Below are 18,373 nucleotides of genomic sequence, written 5' to 3' on the forward strand. Positions count from 1 at the left end.
CAGCCCCTTTTTGCTTTTTGAGACAGGATCTCACTACCCTAGAGCTCACCAAGTGGGCAATGCTGTCCAGTGAGCTCTGGAGATCTGCTTGCCTTTGCCTCTTAAGTGTTGGGGTTAAAGGTGTGTGCCATCATACCTGTTCGTGGTTTTTTTTTTTTTTTTTTGACTTACGAAATATAACTTATTTATTGTATGTATATGTGCATATGAGTGTGCACGTTTATGCGTTCACCACAATCTGTTACTGTATGTGTGCATTACATAATGCATGAATGAGTAAGGTCAGAGGACACCTTGTGGGTGTTGATTCTATCAGGCATCTCTTGGTACTAAAATTCAGATTGCCAGGCTCAGCAGCAAGTGCTGACCCATCTCACTAGTCTTTGTGTTAACATTAGAGTTTGAAAAGCCAAAATTTAAAGGCTAGATGAATCATAATGCATTAATACAATAAATGATACCTCCCCCCTCCCACAGGGTCTCGTTTAGCCTAGGCTGGCCTTAGAACTCTGTAGTTAACTGAGGATGATTTTTCTTTTCTTTCTTTTTTGTTTTTTGTTTTTTAAGACAGTGTTTCTCTGTGTTACCCTGGCTGTCCTGAAACTTGCTCTGTAGACTTGCATCAAATTTGCAGAGATCCATCTGCTGCTGCTTCCAGAGTGCTGGGATTAAAGACGTATGCCCACACTACACCGTGCTAGCTGAGACTGACTTTGAACTGATTCTCCAGTCTCTACCACCTAAATGCTGGACAAATGATTTTATGTGGGTAGACAGGTGTCATGAAATGCTTGTGGAGGTTAGAAGACAATTTTGAGTATCTGTCCTTGCCCTCTGTCTTGTTTGAGATAGAGTCTGTTGTTTTTTCCTACTGTGTAAGCCAGGCTAGCAGCCTGTCTTAGTATTCTATTGCTGTGACTAGACACCATAACCAAAGGAACTATTATAAAAGAAAGCATTTATTTAGCCTGGGGCTTGCATACAGTTCTAGAGGTCCATTATCATCATGGCAGGGAGCATGGTGGTAGATAGGGCAGCATGGTGCTGAAACAGTTTCAGAGAGAGAGAGAAGCACCTTGAGACATCAAAGCCCACACCTAGTGACATACTTCTTCTAAAAAAGCTACACCTGGGTGGGGGCTAGAGAGATGGCTCAGTGGTTAAGAGCACTGCCTGCTCTTCCAAAGGTCCTGAGTTCAAATCCCAGCAACCATATGGTGGCTCACAACCATCTGTAATGAGGTCTGGTGCCCTCTTCTGGCCTGCAGACATACACACAGAATATTGTATACATAATAAATAAATAAATATTAAAAAAATAAAAAAGCTTCACCTACTCAAACAAGGCTACATCTATATGAATTTATGGGAGCCATTTTAACTCAAACTACTACACTGCCTCATTAACTTATGGTGATTTTTGCCCTTCATCTAGTAAGAATGCTGGGGTTACAGACACCTGTCTGAAGTGTCCAGCTTTTCTACAGGTTTTGAGGATTTGAACTTAAGTCTTTCCACTTGCACAACGATGTTTTATCCAACTGAGCCATCCTTCCCGCTTGTTTGCTGTCTATTTCTTACATTTGGGAGTAGTACATGTTATACAAGGATTCATTAAATAGCAGAGAATGGCCTTAGACTCAATCTTTCTGCTTAAACCTAACAAGTACTGATTTGATCAGTTTCATTTTTTTATAAAACTTTTTAAAATTATATATCTGTGTGTCCTAGTTAGGGTTTTATTGCTGTGAAGAGACATCATGACCACGGCTGCTCTTTTAAAGGAAAATGTTTAATTGGGGCTGCTTACAGGTTCAGAGATTTAGTTTATTATTGTCATGAAAGGAAGCATGGTGGTTTGCAGACAGACATGGTGCTGGAGCTGACGGTTCTAATTCAGATGGGTAGACAGCAGGAAGGGCTTCTGAAACCCCAAAGCCTGCCCCCCAGTGATATACTTATTCCAACAAAGCCACACCTATTCCCACACCTCCTAAAATGCCACTCTGTATGAACCTATAGGATCCTTTTTCATTAAGACCACCTCACTGTGTGTTTTTCTATTATGTGGCAATGCTTGTATCTCTGCATAACATATGGAGGTCACAGGGCAAGTTTAAGGAGTTGATTCTCCTATGTGGATTCTGAAATTGAACTCAGGAAATAGGCTGTATGACAAGCTCTTTACCCACTGAGTCAGTCAGTTGGTGTTACTCTTTTTTAAAGATATAAGGGGGAAGGCCAGTCCCACAAGGGGCAGTAGTCCCATGAGGGGAAGCAAGTTCCACAAGGGGCTGTGATGGGCCACCTGGGGCCTCGGTGAGTCCCCTGAGGCCTTGGCAGGTGGGAAACTGCAGCAGAGAGACAGATATGCCATGCAGAGAGAGAATATGGGTATAGAGTTTATTTAGTGGGTTATGGAGGGAAAAGGAAAGGGGGAAGGGGAAAAGGAAGAAGTGAGAGAGGCAGAGAGGGACGGAGAGGGTCAAGGGGCGGGGAGAGATGGCACAGCTGGAGAAGGGGAGATATCCATCTACTTCCCTTGGTGGAAGGGGAGGGGTTGGGAGAGAGTGGGGCTTGTCTCTCTTTTTTTTTTTTTTTTTTTTTTTTTTGGTTTTTCGAGACAGGGTTTCTCTGTGGCTTTGGAGCCTATCCTGGAACTAGCTCTTGTAGACCAGGCTGGTCTCGAACTCACAGAGATCCGCCTGCCTCTGCCTCCCGAGTGCTGGGATTAAAGGCGTGCGCCACCACCGCCCGGCATGGGGCTTGTCTCTTAAAGGGACAGGGTACACAGGTGACAGACCAGGCCAGCAGATCATGACAGTTGGCCCTATGATTCTGTTCTTAATTTTTCATTTCACATGTCTGTTAGTTACTACATTCAAATTGAAGAAACTACCCTTCTTGTTTCCATCATTACTCTTTAAGGCTATAGAGCCAGTGATGGTGGTATATACCTTTAATTCCAGTATTCGGGAGGGAGAGGCAGGTATGAGTTTGAGGCTAACCTAGTCTACAGAGTGAGTACAACGACAGCCAAGGCTATATGCATAGAGAGACCCAGTTTTGAAACCCCACCCACAAGACTATATTGAGTTGTCTTTCATTTAAGTTACTATAAATCTCTTAACTCATCTTCTAGTTCTGTTCACTTATTTTCGGTGTGTTTTATTTTTATATGCATGGGTGTTTTGCCTGCATATATATCTGTGTGAGGGTGTCGGATCCCCTGGAACCAGAGTTACAGGTGTGAGCTGCCATGTGGGTGCTGGGAATTGAACCTGAGACCTCTGGAAGAGCAGCCAGTTCTCTTAACTGTTGAGCAGTCTCTCAAAGTCCCTATCATCATTGGTCTATTTTTTCTGTGATATTTTGTGCGTTGCAAATCATTATAAAATCTTAATAAGAACTTGTCACTTTTCTCCTGAAAAATCTTATAGTTATTTCAATCACAATTTAGATCAAAGTCCAAAATGCTGATTACTTTGTCCTATACGACTTTCTGTAATCTGGCTTTTGGCCTTCCTTGGCTTCATTTCTTCATTTGTGTTAACTAGTTCTAGTTAGACCTTGCTGGTCTCCAAGTATATTAAGCATTTCTTTTCTACTTGAGAACATTTTTTAAAAATTATAACTTTAGGAGTTTTTCACTTTATTTCTGTACCTAAAATGCCCTTTTCCATATGGATCCATATAACTGGCTTTCTTATTTTGTTCATGTCTGTTAAGATAATGTTTCTTAAAGAAACCTTTCTGGGCCAGGCAGTGGTTGCACACGCCTTTAATCCCAGCACTTGGGAGGCAGAGGCAGGTGGATCTCTCTCTGGGGATTAAGGCTGACCTGGTCTACAGAGAGAGAGAGAGAGAGTTCCAAGGACAGACTCTAAAGCTAAACAGAGAAACCCTGTCTCAACAACCTCCCCATCCCCCCAAAAAAACCTTTCTGGAGTACCCTTTCCAAAATTATTCTTGTGGTTACTTCCTTTTCTCTTTCTATTTTCAATTTTTATTTTTTTATGCATTGGTGTTTTGTCTGCCTTCATGTCTGTGTGAGGGTGTTGGATCCTATGGAACTGGAATTACAGACAGTTGTGAGCTGTCACGTGGGTACTGGGAATTGAACCTGGGTCTTTTGTAAGAGCAGCCAATGTTTTTAATTTTTAATGGCTGAACCATTCCTCCTTTTGATTTCATATCTTCTATTGATATTATGGTCATATTTTGAGTGGCAGTAACCTTGAGAGAGCAGAACCGTCTAATGTGGACGTGGGATCTTTGTTTGAGGTAGAGGAACTAGGGTTCCAAACTCTGAAGTTTGGTCAGTGTGGAAATAGGCTCACATTTCCGGGCCTCCACAAATTAGATACGTGGAGCCAGTGTAAAATGCATATCTGTAGTTCAAGCACTGCAGTGGGCAGGGTGGGAGGTGGAAATAAAATCATCCAGAAGCTTATCTGTCTAGCTTGAAGTATAAAGTTCAGCAGAAACAGTTAAGAGAGACCCTGCCTTAAAGAGGCGGATCTCTGTGAGTTCTAGACCAGCCTGGTCTACAAGGGCTAGTTCCAGGACAGGCTCCAAAGGTATAGAGAAACCCTGTCTCAAAATAAAATAAAATAGCCGGGCGGTGGTGGCGCATGCCTTTAATCCCAGCACTTGGGAGGCAGAGGCAGGCGGATCTCGGTGAGTTCGAGACCAGCCTGGTCTACAAGAGCTAGCTCCAGGACAGGCTCTAAAGCTGCAGAGAAACCCTGTCTAAAAAAAAAAAAAAAAAAAAAAACAAAACCAAAAATAAAATAAAATAAAATAAAAAAGGTCTCTCTCCCTTGAAACCTTGCCTCAAAGAAAAGGAAGGAGAGAACCAATTGTTGAAAGTTTACTCTGGGTGATGGTGGTGCACACCTTTAATCTCAGCACTCGGAGGTAGAGGAAGTAAGATCTCTGAGTTTTAGGGCAGCCTGGTCTGCAGAGTGAATTCCAGGACAGCCAGAGATACACAAAGAAACCTTGTCTCAAAAAATAAAAGTGCAAAACAAAAGAAAAAAAAACAGCAACAAAAAAATTTACATTGTGCTCCATACATGCATCATGGCAAGAATGTACCACACCTGATAGAGGCTTTAATACATACATTTTTCCCTCCAGGGAAATGTACAGATTTCTTTATTAAGCTGGGCGGTGGTGGCGCATGCCTTTAATCCCAGTACTTGGGAGGCAGAGGCAGGCAGATCTCTGAGTTCGAGACCAGCCTGGTCTACAAGAGCTAGCTCCAGGACAGGCTCTAAAGCTGCAGAGAAACCCTGTCTCGAAAAACAAAAAGCAAACAAACAAACGAACAAAATTTCAAAGGCTCTCCATTTCAACTTAATTGCTAATGCTTAAAATGCGTTGTTTTGAAAGTGTACATTAAATAATTTGATTGTTAAAATCTATCTTTATTAGATAAAACACCCCAACTTTCTTCTTTTTATTACTCATTTCCTATACATTACATTCTTTGAAAATGTTTAAAAAAACAAACAAAAAAAGGGAAACTATTTTAGGCCAGGTGGTGCTGGTGCACACCTTTAATCCCAACATTTGGGAGGCATAGACAGGAGAATTTCTGAGTTTGAGTCCAGCCTGATCTACATAGTGAGTTCCTGGACAGCCAGGGCTACATAGAGAAAGCCTGTCTCAAAAAACAACCCTCCCCCCCAAAAAGAAAAGAAAATGAAATTGTCTTAGAATGGAATATGTCTCCCTTGGTTTGAGAAAGTAATTAAGATCAAAGCTCTAGAGGCCCTCATTTCTAAATTCTGAGCTATTCTTTCAGCTGTGACAACTATAGTATTAGTGGTGTTCACTTAGGGAGAAATTGAGCTGTTGCAAAATCCTTTAATACTTAATTGAGTGGAGGTTAATTCACTACATAGTATCACTGCCTGTGTTTTACCAATGTAGAGCTACTTTCTAGTAGTTAGGCTTTCTGTTAGGTATTTAGGAATGATTTATGAAGCAGAGCATTTAGATATAGTTGGTAATAGTTTTTAAAGTTATTTCAAAGGAATGTTAATGTGATTTTGTTCAGGTAAACCTGGGATATTTAGTTACTGCCTTTGACTAGTAAAAGAAAGGGACATTGTTATTGTAGCTCAGGCTTCAGGCTTTATATTAGTTAGGAAACACTGGTTGCTGTAATAGATACATTCAGAATGACCTAGACTAATACACACTTTTCCATTCTCTGTCCAGGTTCTTGCAGAGGTCAGCTGAGGAAACTGGATGATGGCCAGCATAGTCATTTTCAGTTGTCTATTACTTGCAGACTCAGTTATATACAGGCCTTTGTGTAACTGCTAGAGGGCTGAGCACAGTATGTAGATGCTCAGGAGGAAGGAAAGTCATATTTTCTCAACTTCCAGCTATTCTCTGCTGTGGATCTCCAACCTCAGAGTAGTTGGTAGATTTAGTTTCCATTTATTTCTTCAGTGCCCACAGACTTTTGAGTCACAACAACTTTGAATATAAGAAAAGGCCTTGCTCCCCAAGCCTGATAGAAAATCTGAAAAAGCTTATTTCCCTTTAGCTTTTGGTACAGCAGATCTTGTCTACTTCTATACTCAAGAGGCCTTAATTATAATATTTTGTTAGATTGTGATATTATTCACTTAACACAATGCTAATGAATTAGCTTATAGAGTTACAGGCGGTCGTGAGCTGTCTGATATTGGTGCTTTGATCCAAACTCAGATTCTCTGTAAGAACAGTATAACCTCTAAGTCCTCTTTCTAGCCCTGTCCTGGGTACTCCCTCTGTAGGCTAGGCTGGCCTTGAACTAATCTGCCTTGGGGGGTGGGATTGTTTTAAAAAACTGTATACTAGCCACAGATTGTCTTTCTTAGTTATTTTCAGGAAATCTAGCAGCAGTTTTGTTCACACTGTTTCTTAATTAAATTTATTTTTCTTTTAGATTCAGGCATGATTGTACAAACATTTAATTCCCAGCTCTGAGAGGCAGAGACAGGCAGATTTCTGAATCTGAGGTCAGCCTGGCCGACTAAAAGAGTTCCAGGACAGCCAGGGCTACACAAAGAAACCCTGTTTCAAAACAAACAAACAAACAAATAAATAAATATGAAATACAAAACAAATGTTTTATGTGTATGGGAATTTGCTTGCATGTATTTCTGTGTACCACAAGTGTGCCTTGTGTCCAAAATGCCAGAAGAGGGCATCTGATTCCTAGCAACTTCAGTTACTGATGATTGAATTGCTAAGTGAGTGTCTGGAATCTAACCCAAGTTCTCTGGGAGAGCAGCTAGTGCTGTTAACTGCTGAGCCATCTAGACAAGTACTACCACTGAGTTATCTTTCTAGCCCCTGCCCCTGCTATTTTAGTCTCATGGTGATGTATTAAAAGCTTCAAATAAATGAAAACAGTTATCAGGAACATATATGACACAATTACTGCAAATCAATGTATTTAGTAAAAACAAAGTAGAAAAGTCTTATCTGTCTCTAAGAGGTTAGAAGAACCAGTCAAAGTAAGATAAGAGTTGTAGCTTGTTACAATGACTTGAGTCTGTCTCCATTATAGAGTAATTAAAGAGAAGAAGATGCCTTTACACCACAGCTGGCTTCCTAGGTATTTTTTTTTTAACATCTTTTAACCTAGAAGAAATTTAAAACTCTCTTGGGGCTGGAGAGATGGATCAGTGGTTAAGAGTACTGGCTGCTCTTCCAGAAAATCTGAGTTATATTCCCAGCAACAACATGGAGGCTCACAACTGTCTGTAACTCCAGTTCCAGGGGCTCCAGTATCCTCCACACACACATACATACATATAAGCAATACATCAGCCTGCACAAAATAGAAATAAGGTATAAAAAATCTAAGCAAAAAACTATTTTTGTAAATTACCAGCTTCATGATTTTTTAGATGCTTTTGAATTAAAGTCGATTGCCTATGTATAATAACTAATAGCAGCAGGAATAAAAATCTGTAACTGGGAGGTAATGTTTTCATTTCCCTGTAGTCCAGTCCCGAATAATCACACAGAAACCTATACTAATTAGAAACCGTTTGGCCTATTAACTAAGGGTATTATTACCTAGCTCTTACAACTTAAATTAACCCATTTCTGTTACTTTATATTTTACCACAAGGCTCGTGACTTTTTACCTCACGTCTTGCTTCCTAATTTTTAACTAGTTTTTTAATAGTTACATGTATTTCCTTGTGGCTGTCACTTACCGGTAGTGTTCTGGCATCTTACCCCTTCAGCAGCGTCTCCCTGACTCAGCTTTCTTTTTCCCTGTATCTTGGTTTGGTCTTCCTGTGTGGCTCTATTTTGCCTGGCTATTGGCCAGATTAGCTTCTTTATTAACCAATGGTAGTAAGACATTCACAGCATACAGAAAAGGGTTTCCCACATGAAAAACTCTAAAAAAATCCAATTCAGGAATATCAGTGTTTCCCAGATTATCTTGTTTGTTTGTTTTTTTTTCAAATATTTGCAACTCAGATCAATACAGTTATTGTATAGGAAATCAGCTGAAGTACCAGCTGGCATATTTTTTTCCCAATAATTTTCTCTTCCTCTGTTTTATACTTAAGAAGGTTGTTAGCTTTTCTTTTCTTTTCTTTTCTTTTCTTTTTTTTTTTTTTGAGACAGGGTTTCTCTGTGGCTTTGGAGCCTGTCCTGGAACTAGCTCTTGTAGACCAGGCTGGTCTCGAACTCACAGAGATCCGCCTGCCTCTGCCTCCCGAGTGCTGGGATTAAAGGCGTGCGCCACCACCGCCCGGCGGTTGTTAGCTTTTCTATACTGACTCGAGATCTCTGTGTTGGATGAAATTTATGTGCTGCCTTTTAGAATAGCTCTCATTTCTTGATCCCTAGCGTTGCTTCCTACTACTGAAACTTGGGCTTGTCCTGCACAGTTCTGGGAACGTGAGAAGGCTCAAGACACTACGTTAACTAACCCTATGTGTATCTTTTTTGGCTGAGCCAATAAAGTTTCTCCCATCCCTTGAATAGTGGGGTATGTTTTGTTTTTGATGTGAGGCAATTACACCTTATGGAGGTATTCCCCCTTGTTACCTTCACCCTGTTGGGATCAATGGGGCAAGTGTCTCTTCAGCATCCTTATAATCAGGTACTCAAAAAACTCCTCAACCAAGAAATATTGTAGTGAGCATAATTTGCAGAAAAATACAGAAATAGGTGCTAGAGCAGTGGCAGAAGACAAAGATTAGCAGATTAACAAACCAAAAGTTCTGAAAGCAAGCAAATAAGCTTAATGTTCTGAAAACAGATAATCTTAAAATCAGATAACATGCTTGAGCTGTCTCATGGGTAAAGGTACTTGCTGCCATGCTTGATGGTCTGAGTTTGCTTCCTGGGACTCCTATTGTGGAAGGAGAGAACTGAGTCCTGCACGTTTTCCTTTGACTGTGGCATTGGTGTGCCCCTTCAGGCCTTCATGTAAGTTCTGGGAACTGAACCCAAGTCCTCTCTGCAAGAGCAGTAACTGCTCTTAACTGAGGCATCATTCCATAATCCCTAAACCTTCTGTTTTAATGTATTTGGTTTGCTATCATAAGATACTTTAAACCTGTAGACAGAAGTTTCTGTCCTGCCTGGTCCCGCAGCTGTTCAGTCACAAACACATAGAGGCTTATATTAATTATAAACTGTTTGGGCTATTAGCTCAGGCTTATTATTAACTAGCTCTTACAACTTAACCTATAATTCTTATGTTTAGCCACGTGGCTTGGTACAGTTACTGCATAAGGCGTTCTCATCTTGCTTCCTGAACATCTGGCTAGTGACTGCAACTCTCTCTGCCTTTCTTCTTCCCAGAATTCTTAGTCTGTTTGTCATGCCTATACTTCCTGCCTGACTACTGGCCAGTCAGCATTTTATTAACCCAATATGAGTGACAAATCTTTACATTGTATAAGAGCATTATCTCACAGCATAAACTAGTTAACTTACAAACAATATAAATGCTTTTTGTTTTTTCCAGACAGGGTTTCTCTTAGTAATAGTCTGGATGTTCAGAAACTCACTTTGTAGACCAGGCTGACATTGAACTCATTGAACTCCTCCTGTCTCTGCCTCCCTAGTGCTGGAATTAAAGGCATGTGTCACCACTGCCTGGCTAATATAAATAAATTTTTAACAATTCTGGAGCCTGGGGTGTCTGAGCTCAAAGTGCTTGCTGATTTGTCTTCTAAGGGCACTTACTGCTATGTATCTCATGGTAAGAGTGGTGATGAGAGAGAATAGAAATACTTAAACAGAATTGTGCTCATTATATCAAAATGCCCTAAATCATCTTCTGATCTGATTCTTTCATTGTTTCCTTTGGCATTTCATAGTTAATATTTCATATCCTCGAATAGCACAGTAGGTTATATATAAGAAATACGTTTCTGGGGCTGGAGAGATGGCTCAGAGGTTAAGAGCAGTGGCTGCTCTTCCTAAAACCTGAGTTCAATTTCCAGTGGCCACATGATAGCTCACAACCATCTATAATGAGATCTGGCTCCCTCTATACATCCAGACAGAATGCTGTATACATAATAAATAAATTAAAAAAAAAAGAAATATGTTTCTGATGCAGCTTTAGCACTCCTGGGTATTTACTTAAAATATTTCAAGTTAATCTGTCAGAGGTATTTGTACATCAGTGTTTATTGCAATACTTTTTGGGCCAGCAAGAGGGATCTGCAAGTAAAGATACTTGCTGCCAAGCCCAATGACCAAGCTCTAATTTAATTTCCACATAATGGAAAGAGAAAATAGATTCCTGAAAGTTGTTTTCTGACCTCTATACTTGTACTGTGCCATATGCATATCCCCTCTAGTAACTGAATAAATGTTTTTAAAAAAATGTTCCTTTTTTTTTTTTTTTTTTTTTTTTTTTTGAGACAGGGCTTCTCTGTGCAGCATTGGCTCTCCTGGAATGCAGTTTGCATACCAGGTTGTCTCATACTCACAGAGATCTGCCTGCTTCCGCCTTCCAAGTGCTGAAAATTGTTTTTTTATATGCATGGATATTTTGCCTAAATGTATATTTGTATACCATGTGTATGCAGTGTCTATTGAGACCAGAAGAGGATATCGTTGGGACTGGAGTTAGAGATGGTTGTAAAATGCCTTTCGGATTCCTAGAATTAAACCCCTGTCCTCTTGGAGAACAGCTAATGTTCTCAGCTGATGAGCCTTCTCTCCAGCTCTAATGGTACTTTTTTATTATAATGAATGTTGTATAGATGTTTAATATAAAGTTGTTTAGAAAAGACACTAAGGTTTCATGTTTATTCCTTTTTTTGTTGAAGGATGTGGTTACTGGACTTAGTCCCCTGCTCTTCAGGAAGCTTAGTAATCCTGACATATTTTCACCTACTGGAAAAACTAAACTCCATCGACAACTTAGTCAGGATGACTGTAAATTACGGAGAGGAAGCCTGGCCAGTTCTCTGTCAGGTAAATACCAGACTTGGTCTTTTAATGTAATGTGGGAAATGTGTGTGTTAGTGTATGGTAGACAGTGTTCTTAGTTTGCATAGACCCTGGCTTCAGTCTCCAGCACTGAAAAGGAGGCATGAGGCATAATTGTGGGACTGGGTTGTTAATATTTAATGATACATCAATTGCCTTAGCATCTTGAGAGCCTTTTCTTTTATAGTCTTGTATAGAATACAGTTATTTCTTTCTACTATTTTATAGATTCTCTGAATGTTAGCTACCTGAACATCTATTGACTAACTAGTATTCTTGGCTACTTCAGTATGACTTTTTTTTTTTGTTTGTTTGTTTTCGAGACAGGGTTTCTCTGCAGCTTTAGAGCCTGTCCTGAAGCTAGCTCTTGTAGACCAGGCTGGTCTCGAACTCACAGAGATCCGCCTGCCTCTGCCTCCCAAGTGCTGGGATTAAAGGCATGCGCCACCACTGCCCGGCTTTCAGTATGACTTTTTTTCTCCTTTTATAACTTGTAGATTCACAGCCTCACTACCCAATTCCCCACCTCTACCCCTACCCCCAGCTGTGCTGAAAAAATCCAGGGCCTTGTATATGCTTTGCCACTGAGCTACAACCCTAGTAAAATCCTGTAATTGCTTAATTGCCTTTCTGTCTCTTCCAAAGAAAAGACATATATAAAATCCAGGGTACAAAATTATAAAAGAAGTCTTGGTTCAGGTGGAAAATGGTTTAGATACAGTATAATTTTAATCAGTCAATAGACTTATGAAAAAAAAGGTGTATGGCCAGTAAAGAAGATAGGTGGAGAAGAAAATGTCCTGTTGTTCTCCTTTCCCAGTAGTAAACAGTTCTCAATTCTTTTTCTCAGTTCCCTTTTAGTGGTTCCCTTGACTTTACTGCCTTACCGTGCTGTCATTTTCATTGTGCTCCTTCTGCTCTTACTTTTTTCATAGAACTCTGCTCATCTTTTAAGAACAGGATTATTTTCTGATTGTGGATAAATTGAACTTTTAAAAAAGAACTGATTTGTATATGTGTGTGGCGTATGCCATGGTGTACATGTGGAGATTAGAGGACAACTTTTAGAAATTAGTTCTCCACCATGCTGATCTGGAGGTCACTGAGGTTATCATGCTTGGCTACAAGTCCCTTTACTTCTTGAGCCATTTCAGTAGCCCTATAAATAGAGTTTGAATTAAGAATTAAAATGAAAAGCTAGACTGTGGTTGTGTACACTTTTAGTCCTAGTTAGTACTTGGGAGGTAGAAGCAGGTGGTGAGACCAGCCTGGTCTATAGAGTGAGTTCTAGGATAGCCAGACCTACATGGAGAAACACTGTCTTGAAAAACCGTAACTAGCTAACTAAGTAAATTAATTAATTAGAAAAAAGAAAATCAAAGCAAAATAAAACTGGGGCTGGAGAGATGGTTCAGAAGTTACAAGTACTGTTTGATTCTCGGCACCCATATGTTGCCTTGTGACCATCTGTAATTCCAGTTCTAGGGATATCTGACTCTTCTGGCTTCTGTAGGCACCAGGTATGCAGACGCATACATGTAGGCAAAGCACTTATACTCATAATTTAAATAAATTTAAAAAATGTTAAAAAAGAAAACTGTAGAGGCTGGTGAGATAACTAAGTTGGCTAAGCCATGTGTGGTGGCATCACTTAGAATCCCAGTGCTGTGGAGGTTCCTGGAGTTTCTGAATTATCAAATGTACAACCTACTTGCTTGGTGAGTTCCAGGCCATTGAGAAACTTTGTCTCTCTCACACACAAATTCAGGTGGATGATGGTATGTGAGGAAAGACACGCAAGGTTGTCCTCTGTTCTTCACATACATGCTTGCCTCATATACATAAGTATTTGTGCACACATACAATTTTTATTCCAGACTAGTCTGGAACTCATAGATCCTCCCCTATGAGTACTGAAAGTAAAGGTATGAGCTACCATGCCTGGACTTTTCAGTTTTATTTTTAAATTTAAGTGGTTAAATTTCTTTTAAAAAATGTTTGTTTTTTATTATTTTATGTGTGTGAATATTTTGCCTGAATATATGTCTGGGCACCATACGCATCCCTATTGCCAGAAGAGGTGCAGGCATTGAATCCTCTGGGACTGGAGTTAAAGAGGGTCAGAATTAGCCAAGTAAGTACCAGGAAGAGAATCAAAGTCTAGTTTTCTGGAAGAGCAGCAAGCAGTGTTAGTCACTGAACTATCTCTCCAGCCCCTTTTTATAGTGATTTTTTTTATTTATGTTTTAATAAATAAAGCTTGCCTGAAACTCAAAGGGTAAAACTAAGCCATTAGAGGCCAGGCAGTGGTGATCACACACCTTTGATCCCAAGATTTGGGAGACAGAAGCAGATGGATCTCTACCTCTGGTGGAGTTCAAGGCCACCTTGGGCTATACAAGATCAGTGCAGAAACAGATCCAGATGATGGTGGCTCATACCTTTAATCCAAGTACTAGGGAGTCACACACCTTTAATCCTAGCACTAAAGGGAAATATAAGATGAGAGGAGACTGAGGCTCAGGGCTCAGTCTGCAGTCGCCCAGCCTTGGTAGAGATAAGACTTCTCTAGTGGCTTGGCTGCTTTGCTTTTCTCATCTTCAGCTTGAACCCCAATATCTATCTCTGGGTTTTTATTATTAGTGCTACACCTTTTTTATTTTTTTATTTTATGTATTTTATTCATAAATATGTATGTGTGTGTATGTATGTATGTATGTATGTATGTATGTATGTATGTATGTATTGTGACAGGGTCTCTATGTATCCCTGGCTAGCCTGAAACTCACTCTGTAGACTAGGCTGACAAAAGACTCACAAAGATCCACCTGCCTTTGTCTCTCAAGTGCTGGGATTATAGGAGTTCACCACCGTACTGGGCATGGGAATTTTTTGTTTTTGTTTTTCCTTTAGGTTTAAAACTTAAATTTTATATGTGTGAATGCTTTCCTTGCATGTATTTTTGTTTGCCAGTTGTGTGCCTGGTCTCCAAGAAGGTCAGACGAGGGTGTTTGGTTCCCCTGGAATCAGAGTTATAGTTAGTTGTGATCTGCTTTATGGAAAATTTATTGTTGGAAATCAATGTAGCACAAATCATAAAACCCAGAGACAGAAATTGAGATTTAAGCTAAGCAGACAGAAATTGAGGCAAACTAAGCAGGCTAAATGTCTCCTCTCATTTTATATTTACTCTAGTGCTGGAATTAAAGGTGTGAGCCACCACCACCTGGATTTGTTTCTGCATTGATCTTGTGTAGCCCAGGTTTACCTTGAACTCATAGAGATTTCATCTGACTCTGTTTCTCAAATTCTGGGATTAGAAGTATGTGTCACCATTACCTTACCTCTAGTGGCTTTAGCTTTGTCTCATGTCTTCGGGCAAGATTTATTTATTAAAATACAAATAATATACCACAATAAGTCAAACTTGGTTCTTTTTTTTTTTTTTTTTTTTTTGGTTTTTCGAGACAGGGTTTCTCTGCAGCTTTAGAGCCTGTCCTGGAACTAGCTCTTGTAGACCAGGCTGGCCTTGAACTCACAGAGATCTGCCTGCCTCTGCCTCCCGAGTGATGGGATTAAAGGCGTGCGCCACCACCGCCCGGCCTCAAACTTGGTTCTTTACAAGAGCAGCAGTTCTCTTAACTTGCCATCTCTTTAGTCCCTTCACTTTGTTATGCTTTGTAGTGCTAAATTGATTACATTTTGTGCGGTAGAGAGTTCTAAGATATGAACATTAATTGTTTGACCAGTCTACTTGTGACTTTTTTATTTATTTATTTTTACTTTTTGAGACATGGTTTCTCTGTATAGCTCATACTGTCTTGGAACTTGCTTTGTAGACCAGGCTGACCTCGAACTCAGAGATCCACCTGTCTTTGCCTCTTGAGTGCTGGTATTAAAGCCGTGTGCCACCACTGCCTGGTCTGTCTGTGTCATTTTTGGATAACTTGATTTTAGCCTTACATCTTTTGTTTTAAATTTTTTAATTTAGTTTTAATTTATTATGTATACAGTGTTCTGCCTGCATGCCAGAAGAGGGCACCAGATCTCATTGTAGATGGTTGTGAGCCACCATGTGGTTGCTGGGAATTGTACTCAGGACCTCTGGAAGAGCAGTCAGTGCTCTTAACCTCTGAGCTATCTCTCCAGCCTGCCTTATTTTTTTTTTTTTTTTTTTAGTTATAAACTGATTGGCCCATTAGCTCAAGCTTCTTATTAACTCTTTTTTTTTCGAGACAGGGTTTCTCTGTAGCTTTGGAGCCTGTCCTGGAACTAGCTCTTGTAGACCAGGCTGGTCTCGAACTCACAGAGATCCGCCTGCCTCTGCCTCCCGAGTGCTGGGATTAAAGGCGTACGCCACCACTGCCCGGCTTTCTTATTAACTCTTAAAACTTATATTAGCCCATTATTCTTACCTGTGTTAGCCACATAACTCAGTACTTTATTCAGCGAGGCAGTCACATCTTGCTTCTTCTGTGGCTGGGCTAGGACTTCCACATCTTTTTTTTAAAGATTTATTTATTTCATTTTGAGTGTATTGACTGTTAGGTATGTCTGTGCACAGTGGAGGCCAGAAGAGTGTGTGGGACACCCTTGGAATTGAATTTCAAATGTATGTTATTCACCCTATGGCTTTTGGGAATTGAACTGTGTTGTTAACTGCTGAGCCATCTCTCCATTCTCTCAGCCTTGTATTTTGCTTTATGCCTTAGGTGTTTTCTTCTCTCTGTCTCTCACTCTCTGTCTCTCTCTCTCTCTCTCTCTCTGTCTCTTTCTCTCTTGTGTGTCTCTGTGTGTGTTTTCGAGCCAGAGTTTGTGTAGATTTCGCTATCCTGGAACTTGCTCTTTAGACCAGTCTAGACTCCAACTCACAGAGATCTACCTGCTTCTGCCTCTGACTGCTGGTATTAAAGGTGTGAGCCACCGTGGCCTCAGCTGTTTTGTTTTTTTGAGAGAGTGTCTCACTGTATATCCTTGGCTGGCCTGGGACTTGCTGTGTAGACCAGGATTGCCTCAGAACTTAGGGAGATAGCTGTGTTTGCTTCTGCTTCCCAGGTGTTTGAATTAAAGGCCTGTGTTACCATGCAAGGTGTTTTCATTTGTCAGTATTGCAGTTACCTAAGATTTTGCTGCTCAAGCTGATACTTTTAGACAGGGCTTCTCTATGTAACAAGCCCTGCTGTCCTGGAACTCACTCTGTAGACCAGGCTGGCCTCAGCCTCACAGAGATCCACCTGCCTCTGCTTCTTGAGTGCTGGGATTAAAAGTGTGCAATGCCATGCTTGGCTAACTGATACTTTTCTTAATGCAGCTTTCTTTGTGCTTATATAGCTTGCATCTTTGTTTTCCTAGGTTTGTTAGTAATATTCCACCTATAGACTTAATTTCCCTCTTTATTTATTGTTTATGTATTTATTTATTACTGTTTATCCATTTGTTTATATTTTATTTTTTCTGTTGTGGAGTAGGGGACTATGCCAAAAGTTAAAGCCAAGGCTTTATTCATGTTATTTAAATACTGTTTCTCAGAGTTATATTTAGCTAGTTCTTGCCATAATCATTTTGTCCCTTTATAGTTAATATCTTTCAGTCTTTGATATTTTATTCATTCTCTTTTTTATGTAGTTTCTGAAGGAGAAAGATCAAAACATGCTCATTCTTGCTTTTTGTGGAGGGGATCTAACTCAGTGTCTTGCTTATACGTGCTAGCCATTTTAGATATGAACGATACTCTACCTGTCACTCTGCTATGCTTTACTGAGCAGAACTTTCCATTTATGGGGTGTTACTTGTTTCACTGAAGAGCTAGTTTTGTTTGTTCATATTTTCCCTTTCATTTTATGCATTTATTTTGATCAAATTCTCGACAGTTTTTGATGCTTAAATTTCAAGCCTTTACTGGTGTGTACCCAAATGTTCTTTTTCTTTTTTCCCTAAATTTGTATAAACCTCTCTTGGCCACGCCTTCCTCTTCTCCCTTTCCTTCCACCTTTCTTCCCTTCCCCTTTTTTTCCTTCCCCACTTTTAATGGTGAGATAGGATCTCCCTTGTATATAACCTACAATAGATACTCTTCAATTTGTGATCCTACAGTCTTTTAGCCTCCTGAGTGCTAGGATTACAGGCATGAACCACATTGCTTATCTAGCACCCCTCCTTCTCGAGACAGTATCCTCATTTAGACATTTTGAGAATCCTGTTTCTAATGTTAGAGATTGAGTCAAAGCCACACAGATAACTAAGGAAGCACTCTACCACTGAGTCATGTTCTTAACTTTATTATTATTTTTATCAAAGACTTTATGAAAACATATTTTAGGAAAAGATGTTTGACAAGAGGTAAGAAAGATAATTCTTAGTATATTTGTTTTAAAAAACTAAAACAGACTAGTTATAAAAAGGTTGAGCATAATGCCGGGTGGTGGTACACACTTTTAATCCCAGCACTCAGGAGGCAGTGGTGACTAATCTCTGAGTTCAAGGCCAGCCTGGCCTACAGAACAAGTTCCAGTACCACCAGGGCTACACAGAGAGACCCTATCTTGGGGTGGGGTATGAGGGGGTGGTCGGGGAGTGAATATAAAACAAGTATCGTGTCAAAATAAAGTCATTCTTTTTAAATTGTGGTTTTGTTTTGTTTGTGATGTTTGTTTTGTACCGGACTTTGCTGTGTAGCTTACACTGTCTTCCAGACTCACTGTCAGCCCAGCTTGGCCTCAGACAGTTGTTCTGCCTTCTCGTCCTGAGTGCTGGGATTACAGCTATATATGTCATCATGCCAGACACTGTAGTCGTTCTGAATCTTTTCTTCTGAACTTTATTTGATTTTACCAGGTTGCTATTCAAATGAATTGGTATCATCTTTTGTTTGTAACAAAAATAA

The 18,373-nt window shown here is 40.0% G+C and overlaps 1 protein-coding gene across 3 annotated transcripts in view; it reads left to right on the forward strand.

The window, feature by feature from the left end:
* Positions 1-18,373, forward strand: part of Mast2 (microtubule associated serine/threonine kinase 2) — a 117,839-nt gene that overhangs the window by 5,317 nt on the left and 94,149 nt on the right. For all 3 annotated transcript variants that reach the window (XM_038332467.1, XM_038332469.1, XM_038332466.1), the window contains exon 2: positions 11,328-11,475. In XM_038332467.1, the coding sequence (XP_038188395.1) occupies positions 11,328-11,475 (148 nt within the window). The remainder of the gene's footprint in view (positions 1-11,327; positions 11,476-18,373) is intronic.

This window comes from Arvicola amphibius, chromosome 6 (assembly GCF_903992535.2).
Source record: "Arvicola amphibius chromosome 6, mArvAmp1.2, whole genome shotgun sequence".
NCBI lineage: Eukaryota > Metazoa > Chordata > Mammalia > Rodentia > Cricetidae > Arvicola > Arvicola amphibius.